Source organism: Nannobrachium achirus, assembly GCF_963921795.1.
Source record: "Nannobrachium achirus genome assembly, chromosome: 1".
NCBI classification, from domain to species: domain Eukaryota; kingdom Metazoa; phylum Chordata; class Actinopteri; order Myctophiformes; family Myctophidae; genus Nannobrachium; species Nannobrachium achirus.
Genome location: NC_137810.1, coordinates 24,344,176 through 24,366,851, shown reverse-complemented (window position 1 = coordinate 24,366,851; position 22,676 = coordinate 24,344,176). Strand labels below are relative to the sequence as shown.

The 22,676-nt window shown below is 40.1% G+C and overlaps 2 protein-coding genes across 2 annotated transcripts; both read right to left on the bottom strand.

The window, feature by feature from the left end:
- Window positions 1-6,726: 6,726 nt before the first annotated feature.
- Window positions 6,727-12,546, bottom strand: tax1bp3 (Tax1 (human T-cell leukemia virus type I) binding protein 3). Its single transcript, XM_080736709.1, has 4 exons — window positions 12,379-12,546; window positions 10,446-10,565; window positions 9,310-9,387; window positions 6,727-8,544 (listed from the first exon to the last, which is right to left on the bottom strand). Exons 1-4 carry the CDS (start codon window positions 12,439-12,441, stop codon window positions 8,410-8,412), a joined length of 396 nt encoding a protein of 131 aa, XP_080592835.1. The 5' UTR covers window positions 12,442-12,546; the 3' UTR covers window positions 6,727-8,409.
- A 1,577-nt stretch (window positions 12,547-14,123) lies between these two features.
- On the bottom strand, window positions 14,124-19,578 carry hsh2d (hematopoietic SH2 domain containing; the record flags this gene model as incomplete). Its single annotated transcript, XM_080727748.1, has 5 exons — window positions 14,124-15,344; window positions 16,125-16,409; window positions 17,182-17,347; window positions 18,908-18,997; window positions 19,463-19,578. 5 exons carry the CDS (start codon window positions 19,576-19,578, stop codon window positions 14,826-14,828), a joined length of 1,176 nt encoding a protein of 391 aa, XP_080583874.1. The 3' UTR covers window positions 14,124-14,825.
- Between the last annotated feature and the right edge of the window lie 3,098 nt (window positions 19,579-22,676).

The following is a 22,676-nucleotide window of genomic DNA, read 5'->3' as shown; positions in this document are numbered from 1 at the left end:
ATATATAGATACATTTCCATTTGATGTAATAGACAATAAACTATCATTATTTTGTCTTAACTTAAAATTGCTCCAAAAATAGAAATACATTTATAACTATTTTTATAACAATTTTTTGTCTATAAATGTCCTACTATTTTGGTTAATTACTCATTTATATTCATATTGTACAACACATTGTTAACACATGGAGTACAGTACTCACCACTCATGGTTCTACAAGTCTTAATCCCCGTTTACACTGCAAACTTTACAGTATGGCCAGAGAGAGTCAGAGGAGTGAATGCGTCCAAAACTCAGAACAGAGTGAGGAGGGGTCTTATTGAACTGTCCTCATAAACAGACAGACATGAAAAGGCCTCTCATCTCCTCTGGTTTGACCTTCTCACACCTCCATGGAGCAATATGTGTGTACACACACACACACACACACACACACACACACACACACACACACACACACACACACACACACACACACACACACACACACATACTGTATGCAGGCATAGAGCCGGTTAGACAGGCATTCAGAAAGCTCTTTCTCTTTCTCACACGCACGCACGCACGCACGCACGCACGCACGCACGCACGCACGCACGCACACACACACACACACACACACACACACACACACACACACACACACACACACACACACACACACACACACATACACACTCCAGCTACCCCTGGTGAATTAGGGTGACTGGTAGGATTACTCAATTTGGCATTCAAGTGGGGGCACTAAGTGGAGCAACTGGAAACCACTTCCTAGAAGGCGTGGCCTATAGATCGGATCACACGCGTGTATCCAAAAGGCACCCCGGTACAGTTAAGACCCACCCACGGAAGCTTGTGATTGGCTGACCCGGAGGTAGGGAGCGCTCCGCTGTGTTCACTTGGACCACGCGGCCCCCTGGTTTACAACTTCTAACGGCGCTGAGTCGGCTCATGCGACATTCGCAACGCTCGACACGGCGACTTGCTCGCTATACCGCTCGCTCGGCGGTGTCTCATGTGGCTCAAGAGACACGCCTCCGCCATCTCCACCAAAGACAAGCGCTCCTTTACAAGAACCAGACTATACTGGACTGGAGTGCTTTTAGGATTCACGCGGATCACACTGGTCAGTTGGATCAGTGGATCTCCAAAACATGTACATCTACCATATTATGGAGTATGCTAATGTCATCAATATGATGTCAGGCCTAGACTCCATATTTGGCCGTGGCTGACACTGAACTCCATATTGTATGGGCATAAAAGAGACAAAGAACTCTCACTAGGCCACAGAAGTACCGCCACACGATTTTCAAATGTTTTACTTAGTTTAACTTATTTTACTGAAGTCAAAGGGGCTGTGGTCACCCTGAAACCTTTTCCAGTTTGGAGTCATACATCATGTCAAAGAAAAGTCATAGTGATACAGGCTGGCTACATGAAGTTCGAGAACCACACTGGACTCTTGTCATTCCCATGTGGATCCCAATATCCACATTTTGTCTGAAATCTTGAGTGGATCTTGCATAGGAATGGCGTGGCTCAAATGTAGATCTCGGACTTCATGTGGCCAGCATGTGAAGTCAAATCCGTCAATCAGCTACGATGTCAGTCGTCTATGGAATAACTATGTCAAACTTTGCTTTCATTTTGAAATAAGCCACTGAAACCTATCAACTAGGGTTGTAACGATACATTTTAATAGCGATACGATGTGCATCACTATACATGGTTGACAATACGATACATAGACGATATTGGTTCATTCATCGCGATACGATTCGATTTAAAAATCTATTTAACTATTTAGCAAAGAAATTAAATCTGTGTGAAACGTGTCGATAGTGCAGGTTTTTTAAGGGAAAATGTTATTATTATGGATAAATACATGAACAATAGTAGATCGTTGAAGTTTTAAATCAATTTTTCAACGCAGTTACTATATTGTTACACCCCTACTATCAGCCTATATTATTCACATAATTCTGCCTCATTATATGCTCATTATTATATAATATAGTACCATTTTGTCTACTCAGTGGAGGGCGGTGGACAGTATAGCCTACAGAAACCTGCATACCAGTGACATCATCAATGGGAAATTGAATAAAATGCTAATAGAAACTGCAGGCTTTTTATTTCTGGTTAGCATGCTATGATGAATAGATGGATAAACTAGAATGTTGGAATTGGAAATTGCAAGTGTGTTTGCCATGACGCGAGTCACACTTGCAAATTAATTTTGAATTATTATTTGAATTTTCCCTATTCAAGTCAATCGGGAAATGTTATTCACTAATAAATGAATGGCCATATATGGAGTTTAATTTCTAATTAAAGTCAATGGAGAAAATTAATTCACAAATAAATTAAACTATACTGTATACTATAAAGTATCTCTTAGCCAAACCAAAACTGTGGGAGGAGTAGCGTGGCTAAATAACTTTTATCTAGGAGGGGATGGAAGATGGATGGATGGAATAATGTTGGACAAGTGCTAATAGTCTGGTTACCCTGGGCAACCACATTAATACATGTAAATACATTTACATTTTGAAATCTTGTTTGAAATAACCGGAAATAACCAAACCTCCCTAGCGATGATGTCACTGGTAGGCAGCTTTCTGAACTGTCCACAGCCCTCCTCTGAGACACAGACAGAGTAGACAAAAAATGCTGTCAGCTGATAAAGTAAGCTACATTAAGTGAGGACCAATGATATGAAGACAGGTTGAAAATGTCCAGCATTCCCAACCATGACCCAAAATTGCATCACTCTATGCTAAATATAAAGAGCTGTTCCTGTCTTTTAGCTTTAATCTCTCATTTAAGCCTACATTTATTTTTGTTGAATATATCATAACTACACGAAAACACATCTGACTTTGGCCTATTAGATTTAACATTTTTTTTAAGTTACCCTGTTTCTGCTTTTTATTTGGACCGTTCCTGATGATTCCAGTGAGAATGTCTTCAACTCCTGAAAAAAGAAAAGGGAAAAAATTATTATGAACAAACCTTCGATTCATCCTTATAGCCAAATAAACGTGATCATGATGATTGATGATCACATTTAGAGCATATTGAGATTAAGCATTCTATTAGTCAGTGATGCAATGCAAATTAAAACTCAAGCCCAACAATGTATACTCCGTAGTACGACGGTGTCGCTTGCCCAAAGATGTGGATCCATAACCACGTAAGTTATCCTTTTGTGCGCTGCTATTTAAGATGAAAACAGCTAAAATACATGCATCCATCCTACCTGTTTTCAAGACGTCCCCGGCCCTCACACAGCGTGTTCTGTTGCTCTTCAGTCTTCACTCAACTCACAGTCTCACATGCAGAGAACTTACTCAATAAAGCAGCTTGTTTCTCCTCTTCACAATATGAACGGTTGCACTTTTCCTAAAACTAAACCCTCCGGCGAGGAAGAGGAGCAAAACGTGCAACAATTGCGTGGGAGGAATAGAGGTGAAGGGTTGTTTACGCGCGGGAAGAAAAAAAAAGACACCTGCTGCCCAGAGAGAGAGAGAGAGAGAGAGAGAGAGAGAAAGAGAGAGAGAGAGAGAGAGAGAGAGAGAGAGAGAGGGAGAGGGAGAGGGAGAGGGAGAGAGAGAGTATTACAGTGAGGATGGCAGGGGTGTAAAATAACTAAGTAGGCTACATTTACTCAAAAACTGACATTTAAGTACAATTTTGAGGTATTTTTTACTGGAGTATCTCCAATATCCAATACTTTTACTCTACTACATCTCGGATCCAAATACTTTTACTACAACCGCAGTCATTTGAACACTTTAGTTGCTAGTTACTTTGCATATTTTTGTCATAGGCCTACAAAACACACAATAAACACTTCAGCATTTCGGTCAATTGAAAATAGCAGATCTACAAGCTCACAATTTTCTGCCACCATATAACGCATTGTGACACTGTGATTTTCAAAAGATTTTTATACATTTGAAAACTTGAAATGGGACATTCTGCATAATGAGTACTTTTGGTTCTTTAAGTACATTTTGAGGGAGAGAGAGAAAGGGAGAGAGAGAGAGAGAGAGAGAGAGAGAGAGAGAGAGAGAGAGAGAGAGAGAGAGAGAGAGAGAGGGGTGCAAACTGCTAAGATGCACACATTGCTATGACAACATGCCTCAATACTCTTGGCTCGGGGTCTGATGTTAACTACTCAGGGGACACATGTATTTGTAACCTTCAGAACCCAACTTCCCACTCTCACACCCACACATACGCTTCTAGTTCTACGCTTTGTGTGTTTACACAAGTTGCATGAATGTGGATGGATTTACTATGGGATGGAATTCCATATTTTATTCATTGTGTTTGGTGTAGGCTATTGGTTGATGGTGGTCTTCTAGTTAGTATAAGCTCAAAATGTCACCTGTGGTGTTAATGAAACAATCACTTGTTGAGCCAGATACAGTGTGCTGACTATGTTCCTTTTTTGAGACCGTCCTTCTGTCTAGCACCTTATTTTTATTTTTATTTTATCTTGGATGTGTTGCTTTAGTTGCTATAGATTTTTGTGAAATGATGAAATGGTGCAAATTCCTCTTCCTCAATCTGTTTATTACTGAGATTTTTTTTTACTCTTCCAATGTTTATGCTTCTGTACATACAATAAGCATGAAGAAATAACAGAGCTCTATACAGTATATCATAAGCTCTACAATTCATATCCTTCATATGCAAAAGCAACAGTTTAGTCTGCTCCGAAGATGGACACACATGTGACTAATGGCCATTAATCCCACCTTGAGTCTACTAGTCTACTATACATTCAATTCGCTTTTTTCCCCTTCACCATTCAACCAATTCTACAGTCATTTTGTTAAAAGGAAACAAACAAGAATCTGAGGCTATGGACCAAACTCCTGGTTCCAATCTGGTGAAGTGATAGGAGAACAGATTGCATTGCTATGGCAACACAATTATGCTGCCATTGTGTGGGAGGCATGGATCATGTATGATCCATGTTTAGATAGTGTAATTACTCACTCGCCTGAAGGAGACAAATCACACATATTGTCCTCTGTAGACTTGATTATTTGGTGTGAAATTGTAGCTTGTTAATCCCATGAATAACATTTTCAACATTCACCATTGTGTTTGTCATACAGTAGATGCATGTCATTTTGGCACTTTGTTCTTTGAAGTCTTTCCATTTTATTTTAATTTTCAAACATTACGAATAGGCCTACAGTATATCTAATCTACGTTCACATTGTGTGGCATCGCAACTCATTGTGAGCTTTTAGACTGGCTATTTCTGCCATTTGTCATACGTTTAGGGTTCTTAACACTATAATAAATCACAGAAACTGTCCATAATTATAAACTATAGTTATGTGTTAAGAACTACTGTATTACACTACTGTTGTACACACTATACAGAGTGTTGAATGGTCCTGGTCAAGTCTAAAGATATCCATCAGTTACCTAGCAACAGGCAACATGTTAATCTTGGTGAACTGGTGGTGAAAACGGACTATTCTATTTTACAGTAGAATGGGCAATGGCTCAAAGGAGTGTGTAACCGTTTTACTACACCCAGTACAAAAAAAATCCAAAAATGGTACTGTGGTGACCAGGCAAGTGGAATGGAGCATGCTTCCCTCAATCCAAAATGACCTAACAGACCTTGTTGTACACATACATATACACCCACATACTCTCTGGCATACCACCCCCGACGCACAGCCGCGCGCACACACACACACACACACACAGCCACACGCGCGCGCGCACGCACGCACACACGCACACACACAGACACAGCCACACGCACACACACACACACAAAAGGTGTCCTCATCAATTATTTCTCAAAGTGGGGATTTTAGCGCAGCATCACACTAAATCGACCCACCTCCCATGATGACATCATAGATTTAGTTTCAAGAACTCTAAAAGAAAAACTGTATTGCCCAGAAAAAGAAAAATGGTCATGAGCAACTAGCATCTATCCACTAGTGCAACAAATCACAAACTTCTGACCATGCCTATGCACTTGATGAAAAATGATAACAGATGATGAAATGAAGATGAAAATAAAGGTATCTATCTATTTATCTAAGATAGTGATTATTGTAAATAATCTGTAATATATTTTGGACAATGTAAGTGATTTGTCATTGAATATTGTTGTTCAGTATGCATGATTCAGATTAGTAAAACAGCTCTAGAAACTCATGTCAAAGTTCTTATTGACTCAATGCTCACATCCAAAGTTGCTTTTCAAAATTAGCAATAGGTTAATTCTTGTCCAATCAATCAAGTGTCTAATGTCTAATCAAGTGCCGTTTGATCCCTACATCCTCCAAAAAAAGCTAAGCAGTTTGTTCTAAAGTAAAGAATATTCCCTGCACCGAAAAAACAGAAAGCTCAGCGAATAGATTTTCTGCTTTCAAATGTCATCTGATTATTTCATATCTCGCAGCACTAGGCTATTTGAATGCAATAATGTATGAGAACGTTCAGATAGTATTCTGTGATGTTCTCTCAACTGGTACAGTACATGTGTATATACTGTAGGCTTTGGTGAGGGGGCCACAAAACGCATGTAATTAATACATTTTAAAGGGGAGACATGCATAAATCTGTTCATAAATGTCATATACTGGATCATGAATTTCATTTAAAAGAATATCCTTTATTTAAAAAATTGTATTAAAGATTCCTTGTTTAAAAAAAAAATCCCAGTTTTTGGAAATGCATTACTGTTGACAACAATGTGTTTTACTGTCATACCAGCAACAATGATGAGGAAAATGCCACTTTTCATGGGTGTTATGAAGCATTTCAATTATTTTACACTTAGATGTTTGATGATTATCTCCCAACTGAAAGGATTCTATAAAAGTAACTACAAACCCTACGTCATACGTCAATCATGGTACCATTGGTATAACACACAAAAACATTAGCTAACATTTTAAGATCACAGTAGCGGTGATTACAGAATCATTCAATAATTGAAGCATTGCTGCTGTATAATAGTACATGACAGAAGCAGTAATGTTTCCGGCCATGCAAATATATAATAGTAACAGAGCAGACAAAGGGTTGGTATCACTTTGAGGCTGCCATAAGGAAATTAATTACCTCCATAGAATTTAGGAAGGAAAAGTACATGGCTACATCAAGATATCAACATGGACTTAAGGAATGGTACTGTTTATTTTTAGCATGAGAAGTACACTATTAACTGAGATCTACAGTGAACCCCATCTGTATTAAGGTGACCAAAATGCACCTATAGATTAACAGACCTAAATGTTAGCAGACCTAAACATTGTTGCTTAGGTTGAGTAGAAAAGGTTGACCATTGACCATGCTCAGTGACATGCAAGTTCAAATCGTTACTCTGATAATGTTGGGTTGCACAGTGTTAAAACTAGAGTGACTTGTTTGCATCAAAACAGCAAAATTATCCAAAGCACACAAGCTACCAACTTTCACTATTCACGCCTAAGAAAGAAGGCACTTGGAGATATAATAAAAACGTATAAAATAAATGTTCCCCAAAATAGTAGGGTCCAGCATGGACCATATAGTTCATAAGCGATACTAGTGTGTTGTAGTGTAGATTAGGATCTTACAAAAAAAGTCCAAAATGTAAATCACACCAGGCAAATGGTGAATGCAGGTCAGCATTGTCAAGCACCAACTGTACAGCTAATGTTAAGGAGCTAAACTTCCAGATATCCATGAGAGAAAAAGTTCAGTATTCATACAAAGAATCATAGAAATTTGAACTCTATACATCATATGGTTTGCAGTACAATCTTTGTAAAGTATATGCAGTGTTGTGCACTACAGAATACACATGCATACTTTACATTGATCAGATCTCTCTTCTATAGTTCCTTGGCATTGTCCTTTGGCTTTTAGAAAAATAAGAATATAAACTTGAAAAACATTAGGCAAATAATTTGTTCAGATGTTTCTGATACAATGTTATGAGTGATGCAGTCTTAGGCTAGTGTTGGGCTAATAGACAATGTACTGCTCAGGATTGTTTCCCGGACATTTTTTTCACCAAAGGCAATGTGTATTGCCTTGTCCCGTTTATTCCTTTTAATTTGTGCAAATAAAGTTTGATTGATTGATCTTTAACACACAAAACAAATAATCAACTGTTAATAAACAGTGTTTATCCCCTTCCATCTGCACTGGACCTGGCATTGCATGGCATGGAATACAGAAGGACATGGGGAAATAAGTGAACATTTTTCTTTCTTACAGAAGGGAACAGTAATAATGTGGGGAAAATCCCAATATCAAAAGGTGGAAGTCTTTGTACACAACAGTCCTTGGTTTTTATATACGGGTAAGGTTTCACGGAAAGGTCCGATCTGATGATGCTGTTGTTGTTGTTTGGAGTTGTTACATCATGGAATGTCTGACAGCCTCCTCCAGTGACTTCCTGGTTACCAGTAGCCGTACCACCTCCTCGTTCTTCTTTGTTAGTCTTTTTCGAGCTTGATCGTGGGTCACCATGGTCATATCCCAGCCATTTACCTGGGAAAGAGTCATTGAAAAAGAAAACATTGGCCATTACACAATATGTCCAAGGCTTAGACTTTCTGTCTAAATCAAATCTCATCAGCGGGTTCAGATGTTATCAGTCCATTAAATGGCCATTATCAACCCTTATCAGGCCCATACAATGGAGCCAATACAGACGAAAAGGGTCATCTCTTTTGCAGATTGTTCCCAAGAATAGGGTTGCTATAGGGTTCAAGTGGTTAATGATTCGAAACAATTTAAGCCAAAAGAAGAAGAAAAAAAGAAAAAAAGAAAAATGAATTAATAGTAAAGAATTATCCACATGATCTCGGTTGGAGAATTTCATTTAGATTGATCTGAACTCTAGCCTTTCTATGAACTGTGGTTGGTTACAGTTAGAGCAGCTTCAATCACCATACATCAACTGAACTGTATACAGAGTGCCATCTTGTGGCGATTACATTTAGGGCTGAGACTATGGACCATTTTCCATTGATTTTCTATCAATTACTTTCATGCTTAATCAAATACTGGATCATTTGTAATATTTTTTATACATCATTGAATCAATGCAAAAAAAGTAAATTGTTTCTTATAATAGACTAAATCAATCAGAATGATTATTAAGCCCTATTTTATACTTTATACTGCTAAAATATAAGATCTAAAAGGTCACAACACTTCGTCATTCATTAAAGTCGATTAAGTGGATTTGTTCGATTAGCTGTTGCACCACTAATAATGTTTGTCAATGAACAAGCATGATTTCATACATACCTGCATTATTTTGTCCCCCATCATCAATCCTGCCACCTCTGCTGGTCCTCCTGGCGACACTCTGGTTACATAGATCCCCTATGGGTCACATAGATTAGGGGTTTCCAAATGTTTTCATGTAATAGACTGCTAACCCCCAACACAATGCAACATGTTATGAGCTTATAGATCAGCTGTAGATCGCGTTAGGCTTAAGTGGTGGTTTGAGAATTCAATGTAATTCATCAGGGGACACACACACAACTTAATAGACAGCTAACAGAATGCAATGCATCAATTACTGTAATAAAAAATAAATTAAGAAACGTATATTGACTTTGGAAGGAATAGGGATTTCAAATAGACATATGAACAATATTGTCCTCCTTTATATGTAAATATGTTGGTATGAGCTGCATACATGACTCTATTGCTCCATTTACAAATACAATTTAGACATTTACCAGAGGCTCTTTTCCAGAGAGGTTTACAACATGATGTCAATGCAATGCTATGACATCAGCTACCAATAATGTTCAGGCCTTTTCAGACTAGGCTGAGGAAAGCTCTGCTGAAACATGTTCGTATGCTGCCTGTGCTTAATTAAATAAAGGACATTTCTGAGAGTGCTGCTGCTGACTCTTCTGCTTTGTCCGGCCCCACTGATACACTCTCTGTCTGAATACTGCTTTAGTTCCACTGCCAACAATGAGTATATTTTCAGGGGAAAAACAGGGAAAAGTGAAAAAGCGGAAATGCATGTCTTAAACATCAGAATCACATTCTTGAATGAAGAGCAGAGGGTGCGTGTTGTTGTTCCAACACGCATTACTCCGACGTTGCGTTTGTCTGACTCTCCCCAACACTAACCCTATCCACTAACCGCACGCGTAGCCACATAGTCGGAGTAATGAGACGTCGGACTGACGTGTGGCCCCCAAGTGTAGCATTGGTAATGTCGATATGAACGGCATTGAGCATGAGCAGGGGGATTTACCCCAATTATATGTATTCATTTTCTTATTCACAACCACACACACACACACACACACACACACACACACACACACACACACACACACACACACACACACACACACACACACACACACACACACACACACACACACACACACACACACACACACACCTCCCACCTTGTCAGTCTTGTCCTCAGAGAAGGGGTTCTGTCCGGGGTCCTGGTCAATCCCTCCTCCGATACTAAAGCCCAGGATCAGGTGATCTCCCTGCCTCAGTTTCATGATCTCAATCCGTTGCTGTTGGGACAGAGAGCATTTTTATTCCTCCTCGCTAAGCAGAAATACACAACTTGAGGGCATTGATAGACTCATTATTGTATTGTAACATAAAGCCATGGTCATCATGTTTAGATTTACGTTATTTTTATCTCCTAATTGTAAATTGATGTAACCAAGGCTAATAATAACTCTTGACCTGTTGGCTAACCCAACATAATATAATGTTCAACTCTTTCCACTGAAACATATTGTTCATCAAGTGCATGCTCATCTCTAGTGTCTATAATGGAATCAATGCCAAGTCAACCTCATCACTAAATATGCATAATTTCTCTGGTAATGGAGGGAGAACATTCTCCCTCCATTGCAGTCCACTCGCTGAGACACTGCTCTTTTATCACTTCAACCCTGTCTTTAGACTTTCACTGGCAGCTGCTGTCTCTCTAAACCAGACGGATGAACGCCCATGACAGCAGGATTCCTCACAACACAAACACTGCCTCTGTGTGTGACTCTTGTGGCAGATACAGTGTTGTCCAGTTGGAGAGCTCTGCAAAGTGAGTCAGTCAGTGGGGTCATTCTTCTTTGTAGACTTCCAGGCACTGTGCTGTCTAATGTTCTGCCACACTAACCTATTTTCTATTGAATTCCTGAGTCAGTGTAGGGTAGTATATAGTCCTACAGGGCCAAACGCTGCTCAGTCCTATTTTTTACCACTCACTTCTCTTACCACCAAGAAAGCATATGATTAGATTAACACAGTACCTCAGAGTTCGCTTTGATTGTCACTAAACAAATCATGGTGCCTTTCAGTGTTTACTTTCAGTTTAAACAAACTATGTGCCCAGGGATCGGCTAAAATGTTAAGTGTTGTTGTTGGCTGGCTGACTGCCGTTTCTCACATAGTAGGTGTAAAATGTACTCACATGTTTTACTTAAGTAAAAGTATCAATACTTCAATGTAGAAATACTCTGTTAAAAGTAAAGGCCCGGAATTCAAAATGTACTTTTGTAAAAAGTACAAAAGTATTGGAATCAAAATGTAGCCTACTTAAATGACCAAAAGTAGACAGTACTCATTATGCAGAATGTCCCATTTCAAGTTTTCAAATGTAAACACACATATAGCATGATGCTGTTGAAAATAGCAGATCTACATGCTCAGACGAGCTTGTAGATCGCCAAAATGTATACAGGGCTGAAGTGGTTGCTTTGTAATAATAATCAAAATCTACAAAGTAATTAGTAACTAAAGTTATCAAATAAATGTAATGGAGTAAAATTACAATATTTGGATCCGAGATGTAGTGGAGTATAGAAGTAAGGGTATTTGAAATTGGAAATACCCGTTAGTCAAGTTGAGTACAAATACCTCAAAATTGTACTCAAGTACAGTACTTAAGTAAATGTACTTAGTTACTTTACACCACACTGGTATAGCACCTAGCCTAGCGTTACCCAGAAACACCACGCCTACTGTACTGCTGTGTCTGTGTGGACCCCAATGGTTTGCACTTGCACTGGACGTTCTGGAATTACCTTTGTTTCACATGTAATTCTCACAAGAAAGTTACATCTCTCATTCTAAGGCATTTAAAATGTGTCATTTCCCAGCATTGTTTGGTTTGCCTTACCGTTGTCCGACATGAAAGTTCGATTGTTTAGCAACGGATTGGAGCAGCAAACGGTTATATTTCCTCTAGCTGGTCAAACAAAACATTAACTCGGTCGTTATTAGGTAAATAATGTTGCGTTATTGATAAGGGTCCGGGGAACAATGGGCCTCAATCTGAACAATGGATGCCTGCTGAATGAAAACTCCCAAACTTACCACAACAGCAGTCACCGGCTGTCCAGGGATGAACGACATCGCGTCGGGTGCTGCAGTAAACATAAAAAAGCTGTAACAAACACTAACTATGCGTTTGTTTATTATTAAACCGTTACACAACACAACGAAGCTAGCGAGAGGAGGACAACTTCCTGGATCATTCCATGAGTAACTAACTAACAACTGCTTCTGGCATGTAAGAGGATGATGTCACTGTACCTTCCCTGGGCTGGGTGCGCGCGCTGTGTGACACGGTGCAGCCAGGAAGGGCGGTGTCTTCAGCTGTCAGCAGTGGTGGAAAATACTCAAAATGTAATTGAGTAAAAGTACAAAAGTGTTGCTATCAAAATGCACTTAAAATACCAAAAGTAAAAGTACTCATTATGAAGAATGTCATTTCAAGTTTTGTATGTATAACAAATGTAGCCTACTTAAAAATTTTTTTTGAAAATATTTCCAAATGGCCGAAATGGTTAATGTATGTTTTGTAATAATAATAATAATCAAAAAACCTTCAACTAGTGGGCTAACTAAAGTTTTCATATAATTAGTGGAGTAAAACTAGTAAAACTTTGAGATTTAATGGAGTAGGCCTATAAGTAAAAGTATTGACAATTGCAAAAACTCCATAAAAGTAAAAGTACCTCAAAATTGTACAGTAGGCCTACAGCATTTAAGTAAATGTACTTACTTTCAGTTTCCACCACTGGTAGCACGCCTTAAGACGAGACCACTCCACCCACGTGTGGTAATTTGATTAACAAATGGAGCATCCCCATATCCTGGCATGGGACCTTCTATGCATGGGATAGGGTGGGGCAGTACTCCAGTCCATAAATGGGCACTTGGCCCATCTGTAACAACTGTTGGCCCCGTTTCGTGTTGCAAGGATTATGTTGTCTGACTCATAACATGTCATTCTTCTGTGATTTTAGATCATCCGGAAAAGTCAAGTCATCTACTAAGAGTTGAAATGTAGCACTTCATTGCCACTTCATAGACGTTATGAACAACCACGGCCACTAGATGACAGTCTCTACACAAAATGTGTACAAGTACAAGTACAAGAAACTGAAAAATTCTGCAAGTGAGGACCAATCTGAACATGGTAAGGATTGTTTTCTTTGTAGTTTTTGGTATATAATAAATATATTTTATTTGTAACTTTTACTTTTACGTCTATTCTGTGTACAGTTGTTAGTTGACAAGCAATTAGATACATTGGACTGTATGTCTACAGTTCACATAATGCAACCTTAGGCCCATAGTGGTAAATGTTGCATTGCTGCATTCATAAAGCGCTTTTTATCCAAAGCGCTTTACATAGATTGTGCATTACATTCACACACACATTCTTACACCGATGGCGGAGGAAACCATATACACTGATGGCGGAGGAAACCATGCAAGGCACCACCCTGTTCATCGGGAGCAATTAGGGGTTCAGAGTCTTGCTCAAGGACACTTCGACACTAACTCTGGGGGAGCCCAGGATCACACTGTCAGAGATAAAATGTGTCATTCATAACATTCATTATGACCTGTCTTGATCTTTAAAAAGGTGATCCTGACCCGAACAGCCTCTCTTCTCTTCTCTTTTTCAGTAGTTTCAGAACAGTAGTTTTACCTGCATCTGTCTAAGATGATATGTTGAGAATGGATCATCTTCTCAAGCTAGAGCTTCTGGATCCAGAGCAACCAACAAATCCAAAGTCTTTAGTTCTCATAACGTACATATTCTTCTTGTCATTGGCTTTTCATGTTTTCTCAGTCTTGTCACTGACAAACAATTGGCACTGCTTAGTGTCCATGGCTTAGAAATAATAGCTAGGTTCAAGCATCAGCATCTCACCTGCATTTATTAGTCAGTTTAAGTTTTGTCCATCTAGGTTTACACTCTGCAACAGGAGAATATGAATGTACATTGGTTACCCTTATTGGTTATGGTTTAAATACTTTGTACATACATACAGTACCCTTCAGTCATAGCACATCTCACTTCCCTTTACAGTAATTTCCCTCGCTCACTCTGACAACAGCCATCCGTGCCCCATTCCCTTAAAAAATATATAGTTCAATGGCTTCCTTCAAAACAGCCTCGAAAATGTCACCTTTCAGGAGGCGATAGGGGAGGTCTCTTTTAGACAGGCGAGGCGTGATCCCCCCCTTTTTTTCCTCTACGCTGTACATAGTGTTTTATACTTGTCATGATATTGAATGTTTTTGATGCTACTTTATATGTTGATGTATTGAATACCTAGGACCCCAATGGAAACAAGACCGCAAGGACTTTTTTGGTGTTATCCTTTTAGAATAGGTGTTTTGACTGTACTCGTGCTGTTTTACGTTTCTGTCTAATAAAATATTCAATCAATCAATCCACTCGTGAGTCCGTCTAAACTGTAAAATGTGTAACTCTGAGAGTTAAATTAACATTTTACTGTGTACTAGTAGTATCCAGGGGCAAAAGGTGGAGGTTGCAGGTACTCTTCAGGTAATCCACTAGCAGATAGTCTTATAGTATGTATTTTGCTGGAAGATGGTGACCCATTGACTTCCTGCTCCCCTGGAATTTCCTGGTATTCATTTTCAGTAGGTTCACCGCTGTCTGTAGACCGCCTAATCTCAGCAGACATGTGCTCCAGCAACACGCACCTCGTCTTTTGGAATGTCTTCTTGATATTCATTAGGTTGATGGCTGCTGACAGCTGCACATCATCGTTCCTTCCTGATTGTGTGTCCGCAGACTGCTGTCCAGCATGAGTGTTTGACACAGTGGGGAAGACCATTGTGGACACTGATACAGTCTGGGGTGCAGAGCTAGATCTGGCACAAGCCTGGACCATCTTCTTCTGTGGTAGTGGTGGTGGAAGCGTCCTAGCAGGGAGGTCAGGAAGCTGATCTGACTGGGTGGGGTTGACCAGATATTTCTTCCTTGGCGATGGCACAGGCCTGAGAGCCTCCGCCTGAAATATACAGTTATACAGTGTTGTCAATGACTAGATTAAAATTGTAGTGTGAAGAGTAAGACCTTTTGATAAATCGTTTAGTTTGAGAGCTTGAGATGACAAGTATAAAGGGATTTGCACACAGGAGTGTTGCGTTTTTTTCCGTTTGTCAATGAGTTCTTACCACATGCAACAGCCACAGCCACTTGTCGCACTGCAAATTCGGAGCCGGTGTGTGTGTGTGCATGAGGTCATACAGAATCATTGTATTCTTTAAAGTTTTTTCTGTGCGAATAATCACGCCTGTCTGCAAAGCCCTTTACTCTGTTCTTGTGGTCATTAATTAAGCACCTTTAGGAATGAGTGAGTGAGTGAGTGAGTGAGTGAAACAAATATTTCTGTTCTGTTCTGTCTTGACTTGACAAATACATATCACATATATGTTCTTTGTTTGCTAATCCCAAACTCTAAATACTCAACAAATGCAAATACATTGTGTTCAAAAAGCCATTTAGGTCAATCTGCATCACTTAACCACATCAAGTCTGACTTTTGACACCTGTTAAATAATTTAACTTTTAATTACATTCAAAGACCTTGTACCCAGAGGTGCTGAGATAATTGTATTTGTTACTAAAACTACTTTTTGAAAGCTGTGAGAAGGTGCGTTGTATTAATGATCAATGAGCTGGAATGGAAATGGAAACTTAACCCTCAAAGCATACTTGTCAACCATAATGATTAACCTGTATACTGCCACCTCCAACAATGCACTTCAATCAGAACAAACTCCTTTACCTCGGCTGGAATTTCAGACATTGAGTTGGACAGGCCATCTTCCAGGGATGGGTAAAGTGTGTTTGGTTGGCTTTTAGTGACAGCAGGCGTCTTGGTAAGATTTGGAGAAGGGCCTGCAGAGGCCCCCAGTGCAGTGGGACGATGTGGAAGGGCAGGCGGCATGTCATCCTGTGGTTTTATTTGACTGTTGTTATGTGGATGTGGGAAGATGTTAACATTATTACAATTCCATGGTTGCCTTTGGGGAAACAGGAGCTCAGCATAATCAGCCCCATCCTTTGATACCTTTAATATTAACAAAGACACAGAGAAAGAGAAAGGTTGTGTTGACATTTTTGAAAATGTCTCCGTTATACAGTACTAGAAGCATATGGTGGGGAAAATACAGATTTATATTACTAACATGCCTTTTAAGCATTCCTGTAATCAAAAAAATAATTTAGTGTGTGCCCAGGGTGTATCATACCTCATTTTACCACCTCACTGTTTCATTTTTATTGGGGACACTTACCTAAGTAGCATAATAGGGCAAGGTCCATTGCATGTCTTTTTACATCACAAACCAAAACAAAAAAGCAACATGCACCCCACGCCCCTCCCCACAAAATAAATAAAAATAGACCAACAATGAGTAAACAGCACAACAAAACAGAAAAGGAAATACATACCACAAACAAGGTCATAGGTCATATCATGGGTCACAGTCAGTCATTGTGTCATGCATACGTAAGTGAGAGAGACACCGTCCACTACACTCGAAACACACTGTTTGTCATTTATAGTTCTGTTATTTGAAACCACTTAGAGCAAGTGTTGGCCCCTTCCATGAACTTCTCTCTTGAAAAACCTCTGTATCCGAAGGAACAAGTATAGAGCTGTCACATTATAATCGACTGTCATTCCTGGACAATGAATGCACTTATATGCATCCTTGGTGAAGTGTCTGGCCTTTTTGTCTTGACTAATGATTAGGAATGAAGAGCTATTCTGTATTTAGGCCGAAACAAGCAGACATTGTGTGACGTGTGTGTACTAGAATTAAAGAAAATATTCTCACCTGTCCACAAGGAAGAGTCAGTAATTCGTTGAAAGGCATGATGGGAGTCTTGCGGTGAAAATCCACCAGATCCTGAAGAAACCTGTGACGCGCATTCTCTCCAACGATGACATAATACCCATCCTTCAGGGCATCTATCATAAAGTGCCTACAGCGGTCGTCAGCGCTACAGGTTTACATAGGAGGAAACGCACGCACGCACACACACACGCACGCACGCACGCACGCACGCACGCGCACACACACACACACGCACACAGTAATAAAAGTCAGGAAGAGGAAACAGGACAGGACTTTGAACTGTAACACTGAGCAGGGGAGAGGTGACTCACACACACAAAGGAGGATCTGTTTGTAATACAATATGCCTTAAAGCACAACTTCTACACTTTTCAACCTATCTTCAAATAATTGGTCCTCACTAATTAGTGTGCAGGGCAACCAGACTATAGTACTTGTCTGATTTAATTCCATCTAAGTAAACTTTTTTTTGCCGCGCTACTCCTCCCACAGTTTTGGTGGCACGCACTTACAGTTTTGGTGGCACGCACTTGGGCCATATGTCAAATCGACCGGCTTCATCGGGACACGCATGCGTGCTATTTTGCTAAATTATATTATAATATAATTTATATACATTTATTTGTGAATTAATTTTCTCCATTGACTTTAATTAAAAAGTATAAACATTTTCCAAATATGGAGATGACTGATATCTTAGATGTCTGACGCCATAGACCACATGATACTGAAACAGTATGTCCATATATGGGATTTCCAAGATATGGGCTTAATATTGATGACATCAGAGATCTCCATATATGGACATAAAAGGGACAAGGACTGACACAGAGATCTCCGGCATATATGGCCATATTAGTGAATACATTTTCCCCAGTGACCTGAATGGGGGAAATTCAACTTGGAAAGGAGTCAGCTTAGGTGGTTCGGGCATCTAGTACGGATGCCTCCCGAGCGCCTTCCTAGGAAGGTCCTCGATGCACGTCCCACTGGGAGGAGACCCTGTGGCAGACCAAAGACCAGATGGAGGGATTATATCTCCAAACTGGCTTGGGAACGCCTCGGTATACTCCCTGAGGGAGTGGAGGAAGTTGCTAAGGATAAGGAAATCTGGAGGTCTCAGTTGGAACTGTTACCCCCGCGACCCGATTCCGGATAAGCGGTTGAAGATGGATGGATGGATGGATGAAGACGAAATTCATTTGGGAAATTTGACGTCCGGGTAAAAAACGTGGGAATGCTGCCAGCCAAAGTGACTACTGGCCAATCACAGCGCGACTTTTCCAGGTCTTGGACAGAGCTTTATTTGCGTACGTGTGACGCACGCAGAAGCGATTCACGCAGAAGCGATGCAGATTCCTTTGGTTCCTTGATGCATATGCCCCAGAGCCGAAGGAGGTGTCTACCTTTCTATGTCTATGGCAAATGGGTGAAGCAAGGGGTTCAGAGTCTCAAGGACACTTCTACACTTAACTCTGAGATACAGACCGAGCAGAAAATAATTGTGCTATTTTATCGTGAACATTAGTGAGGACCAATTATATGAAGATAGTTTGAAAAGTGGTGAAGTCGTCCTTTAAGATCCACACTTAATGTTATAATAATAATAACATACAGTAGGTAGACCTGCCAGGGTGAAAACGTGTTATTTATTATTTGTGTTATAAGGCTGGGTAAGTAGTTCTTTAGCCAACAAAACATTCACCGATATGAGAGTGTGTAGCCAATCCTGCTCTCACTGACTCGGATGAGGAAATAGCCTGGAGGCTTGGAAAGCAACAGCTCCTCTGCAGTCCTGTGAAAGACATGAACATGGACAAAGTGCTTCAGACAAGCAGACAGATGGAGAAACACCAATTTCAATGAACTTGTCATATATTGGTGTCGGTGAAGGATACAAAACATTTATTTTAACACAAAGGAAGAAAAACAAATAAATAGATACTAAAAAGCATTGGTTAATCTTAAATTAAACTTAAATTGTTAATTAGGAGATTTGTAAAAGAAGAAAAGAAAATAGAAAATCTACCAAATATCTTACAGGTAAAGTATCTCAATGTGACTTACGGTTAATACAATATTAAACAACAAAATAAGTGAGTACAAGCGAGTTGCCTTTAGGCAGCTTATACCTTAGTAAAAAAAAAATACTCATTGTACAAATTTAAAAACATGGCCCTCATAATTCCTTGTTGTCTGCCAGGCATTGCAGATGGCAGACAGTGATATGCAGTCATTTGGGGAATTTTGCAGCACTTACTTCCTGGAAATAATACCATGGAACCATTCTGGAATTATTCCATTCCTGATGACAGAGTGGAGTTGAAACTGTTTGAACCAGGTAAAAACAGCATGGTGTGGCTGCCCCCCCTCCATTTCCACAAAGGTGTCCTAGTGGAAAACGTACAGTTCATTCATGGTTTAGCAACATCACAACTAGACCGGGCACGTACCTTTTAGGCGAAGCCCGAACTGGCGAAGTGGGGAAATGTCCGATACCGTAGCGATCTGGCGAACGTCTTCTGGACAGGGCGTTTATCGTGCGCTTGCCCAGGCCTTACGGCCTGGGCATAAATATAACGATTGCATTCACCACGGCTTCGTAACTCGCGCGGCGCTCCGCCGGCCGCGCGGCCCTGGCCCGCTCTTCGCGGCCACTCGCGCCTGCGGCGCTCGGGGGCGAAGAGCAGGACCAAGGTCCGCTGGCCTTCGCGCCGCTTGCAGTGTCGTGGACAATCGATTCGCCAGATCGCTACGGTAGGAGACAAATCCCCACTTCGCTAGTTCGGGCTTCGCCAGAACAGGACTTTCCCACTAGACCAGGCAGACAAAAAGATAGGCATGCATGTATCAATCTGTGTGCACATATTCACTAGTGAAAATAACAGTATGTTGCTGCTGAGTCTGTAACAGGTGAACTGACAATGAATGTCACTCTCATTGATGTGATGACCTTCAGAACTGGTCTATCTGTCACACAGTGGATGTGAAATTGTGTGAACCTTGTTCCTCAATCCATAAATCAACAATGAGAAAGAGGAAAGACCTGCATGTTCCACAGCAATAGAAAAGGCTACAAATTCACTTTAGGTTATTTAGTCTACTATGGGTAAAAAAAAGAAGAAGAAAAAGAGGTAGCATATGAAACTTGTACAAACAATTACGTTGTGTCAGCTCAGCTTGAGCAGTCATATTTTTGAATGTCAAAATTAAAAAATTCAATGTAAAATTATTTTGCGTTTTAATAGAGGACGGTTTGGTCCCTGATTAGAAAATGTACTGGAATGGGTACATGTAACTAAAATTAAGAGAAGGATGATGCAATGGTAACAGTCATACATCCTCGACACCAAGGAGATACCACAGATAAAGAATGCCACAAGCTTGGGTTGACTTTGACAGAGAAAGTCTAGCTCTTATGAAGATGAGATATAGGAGAGCTCGCTGCTGCTATAGTGCTATGCAAGAAAGAAAAAGAAAATACCTAGTAAAGGCTGAAAGAAATGAACCCAACAAGGCTGGTTTATTGATTTAGGTTCAGTCTCTGTTCATGAAAATGTATACACACGTGTGTGTGTGTGTGTGTGTGTGTGTGTGCGTGTGCGTGTGCGTGTGTGTGTGTGTGTGTGTGTGTGTGTGTGTGCGTGTGCGTGTGTGTGTACATTACGGTGGGACTACACCAAAAAATGTGCACATACGCGCGTACTGTCCGTGAAGAGGCTCGCGTATGCGTAAACGCTCCAGGCTACACCAAGGAGGGAGTATATGTGAGGAAGACCAGATAGTCTGTGTACAAAACGCATAGGCGTGCTTAAAAAATAGAACCGATCCTATTTTTAGGGAATGCGTATCCGTGGTTCGCGCTATCCGTACGCCTGGTGTAGCCTGCTGAACTGACATACATTGGATCTATCCAAAACGCACATACGCGCGCGCGCCCCGCATACGCACGCATACGCACTGACGCGCGCGAAACGGCTTGGTGTAGTCCCACCGTTAGGTGTGGGTGTACAGTAGGGTGTGTGCCTTTATTAAGTATGTAGGCTAAATCAATCAAAACAACATAAGCCTGATAGGGAGGCCACATTCCTAAAATAGAACAGTTGAGTCATTGGGAAAGTCACAAAACGAGCATGAGCATCTTACTTATAGGCTACAGTACATTTATAAGGTTTGTTTTAACTGAGTAATAACACCTGTGCAACAACCTAAAAGATACAATGTCCCTTACTTTTTTCTGAGATAGTTTCTTCATAAACCCTTATCTATGTTTTTTACATCAGTAGAAGCATTCTAGCACCACAGAATACCAACAGCAGCAGGAGTGAAAGGAAAACCATAAACTACTACACGCTTCAGTTCAGAAGCCATCTGTTAATAAACAACGACTTATTTATACATCTAATATCCCAGCTAAGACTATTCCCAGTGGTGTAAAGTAACTAAGTACATTTAATTAAGTACTAGGACTATTCCAAATAACTACTGTCTCTAAAGGAGGGACTTACCTCTTGCGTGAAGAGCGCTGCGTAGGTAATGACAGCAGTGCAGCACAGACAGACAGCAGCATTCACTACTCAACTGCCGTCTGCTATCATCAACATCAACCATCACCTGCGAAGGGCGGAGTCAAACCTTCAACAAGGACTCTCAGCCCTAGCTAGTGGTGGGAAAAGTACTCAAATGTTTGTACTCAAAAGTAAAAGTATCAAAACTGCAATATAGAAATACTTAAGTCCAGAAGAAAAGTTTTTGATTAAAAACGTACCAAGTACCAAAAGTAAAAGTAGGCTATACACCATTTAAAGCGTTTATGTATTTTTTGAAATAATACAAAGTAACTAAAGTTTGCAAATAAATGTGTAGTGAAGTAAAAGTACAATATTATATTTGTGTAAAGGTTTTGGATTAAAAATGTAAAAAAAGTACCAAAAGTAAAAGTAGTCATCATGCAGAATAGGCTACCATTTAAAGCGTTTATGTATGTTTTGAAATAATACAAATCTACAAAGTAACTAAAGTGTGCAAATAAATGTATAGTGAAATTAAAGTACAATATTTGGATCTGAAATGCAGTGGCGTAGAAGTAGGCTAAAAGTAATGGAAATTGGAAATACTCAAGTAAAGTACAAATACCTCAAAACTGTAGGTCTACTTGTGTACAGTTACTTTACACCACTGGCCCCAGGAGTGCTTTGCAAAACAAAGTAGGTACGCCAGTGCTCGTCATGAATGCCGTTCTGCCGTTACTTTCAATGCTGAAGTTCAGTTCAGTTTGCCTGTCAAAAAGGCTTGTCCACCCCTAATCTGGGTTCCCAGAAGCTTCCACCCCAAGCCTTGGACAGGCAGCTTAATCAGTCATTATTTAATTTCATTTTACATTTAAAGGCTACCGATTACAGCTCTTTGTGACCAACTATAGAGAATACTCAATAAAAATTAAACTACACATTTTAAAAGAATCTCATTTTAAT

Excerpts from the sequence above, each read along its gene's own strand:
- tax1bp3 (XM_080736709.1), bottom strand. The coding sequence starts at position 12,441 with ATGTTTACTGCAGCACCCGACGCGATGTCGTTCATCCCTGGACAGCCG. Across the intron at positions 10,566-12,378 it reads AGCCGGTGACTGCTGTTGTG|CAACGGATTGAGATCATGAA; the intron begins GTAAGTTTGGGA and ends CTGTCCCAACAG. Across the intron at positions 8,545-9,309 it reads TGGGGGACAAAATAATGCAG|GTAAATGGCTGGGATATGAC; the intron begins GTATGTATGAAA and ends ACTCTTTCCCAG.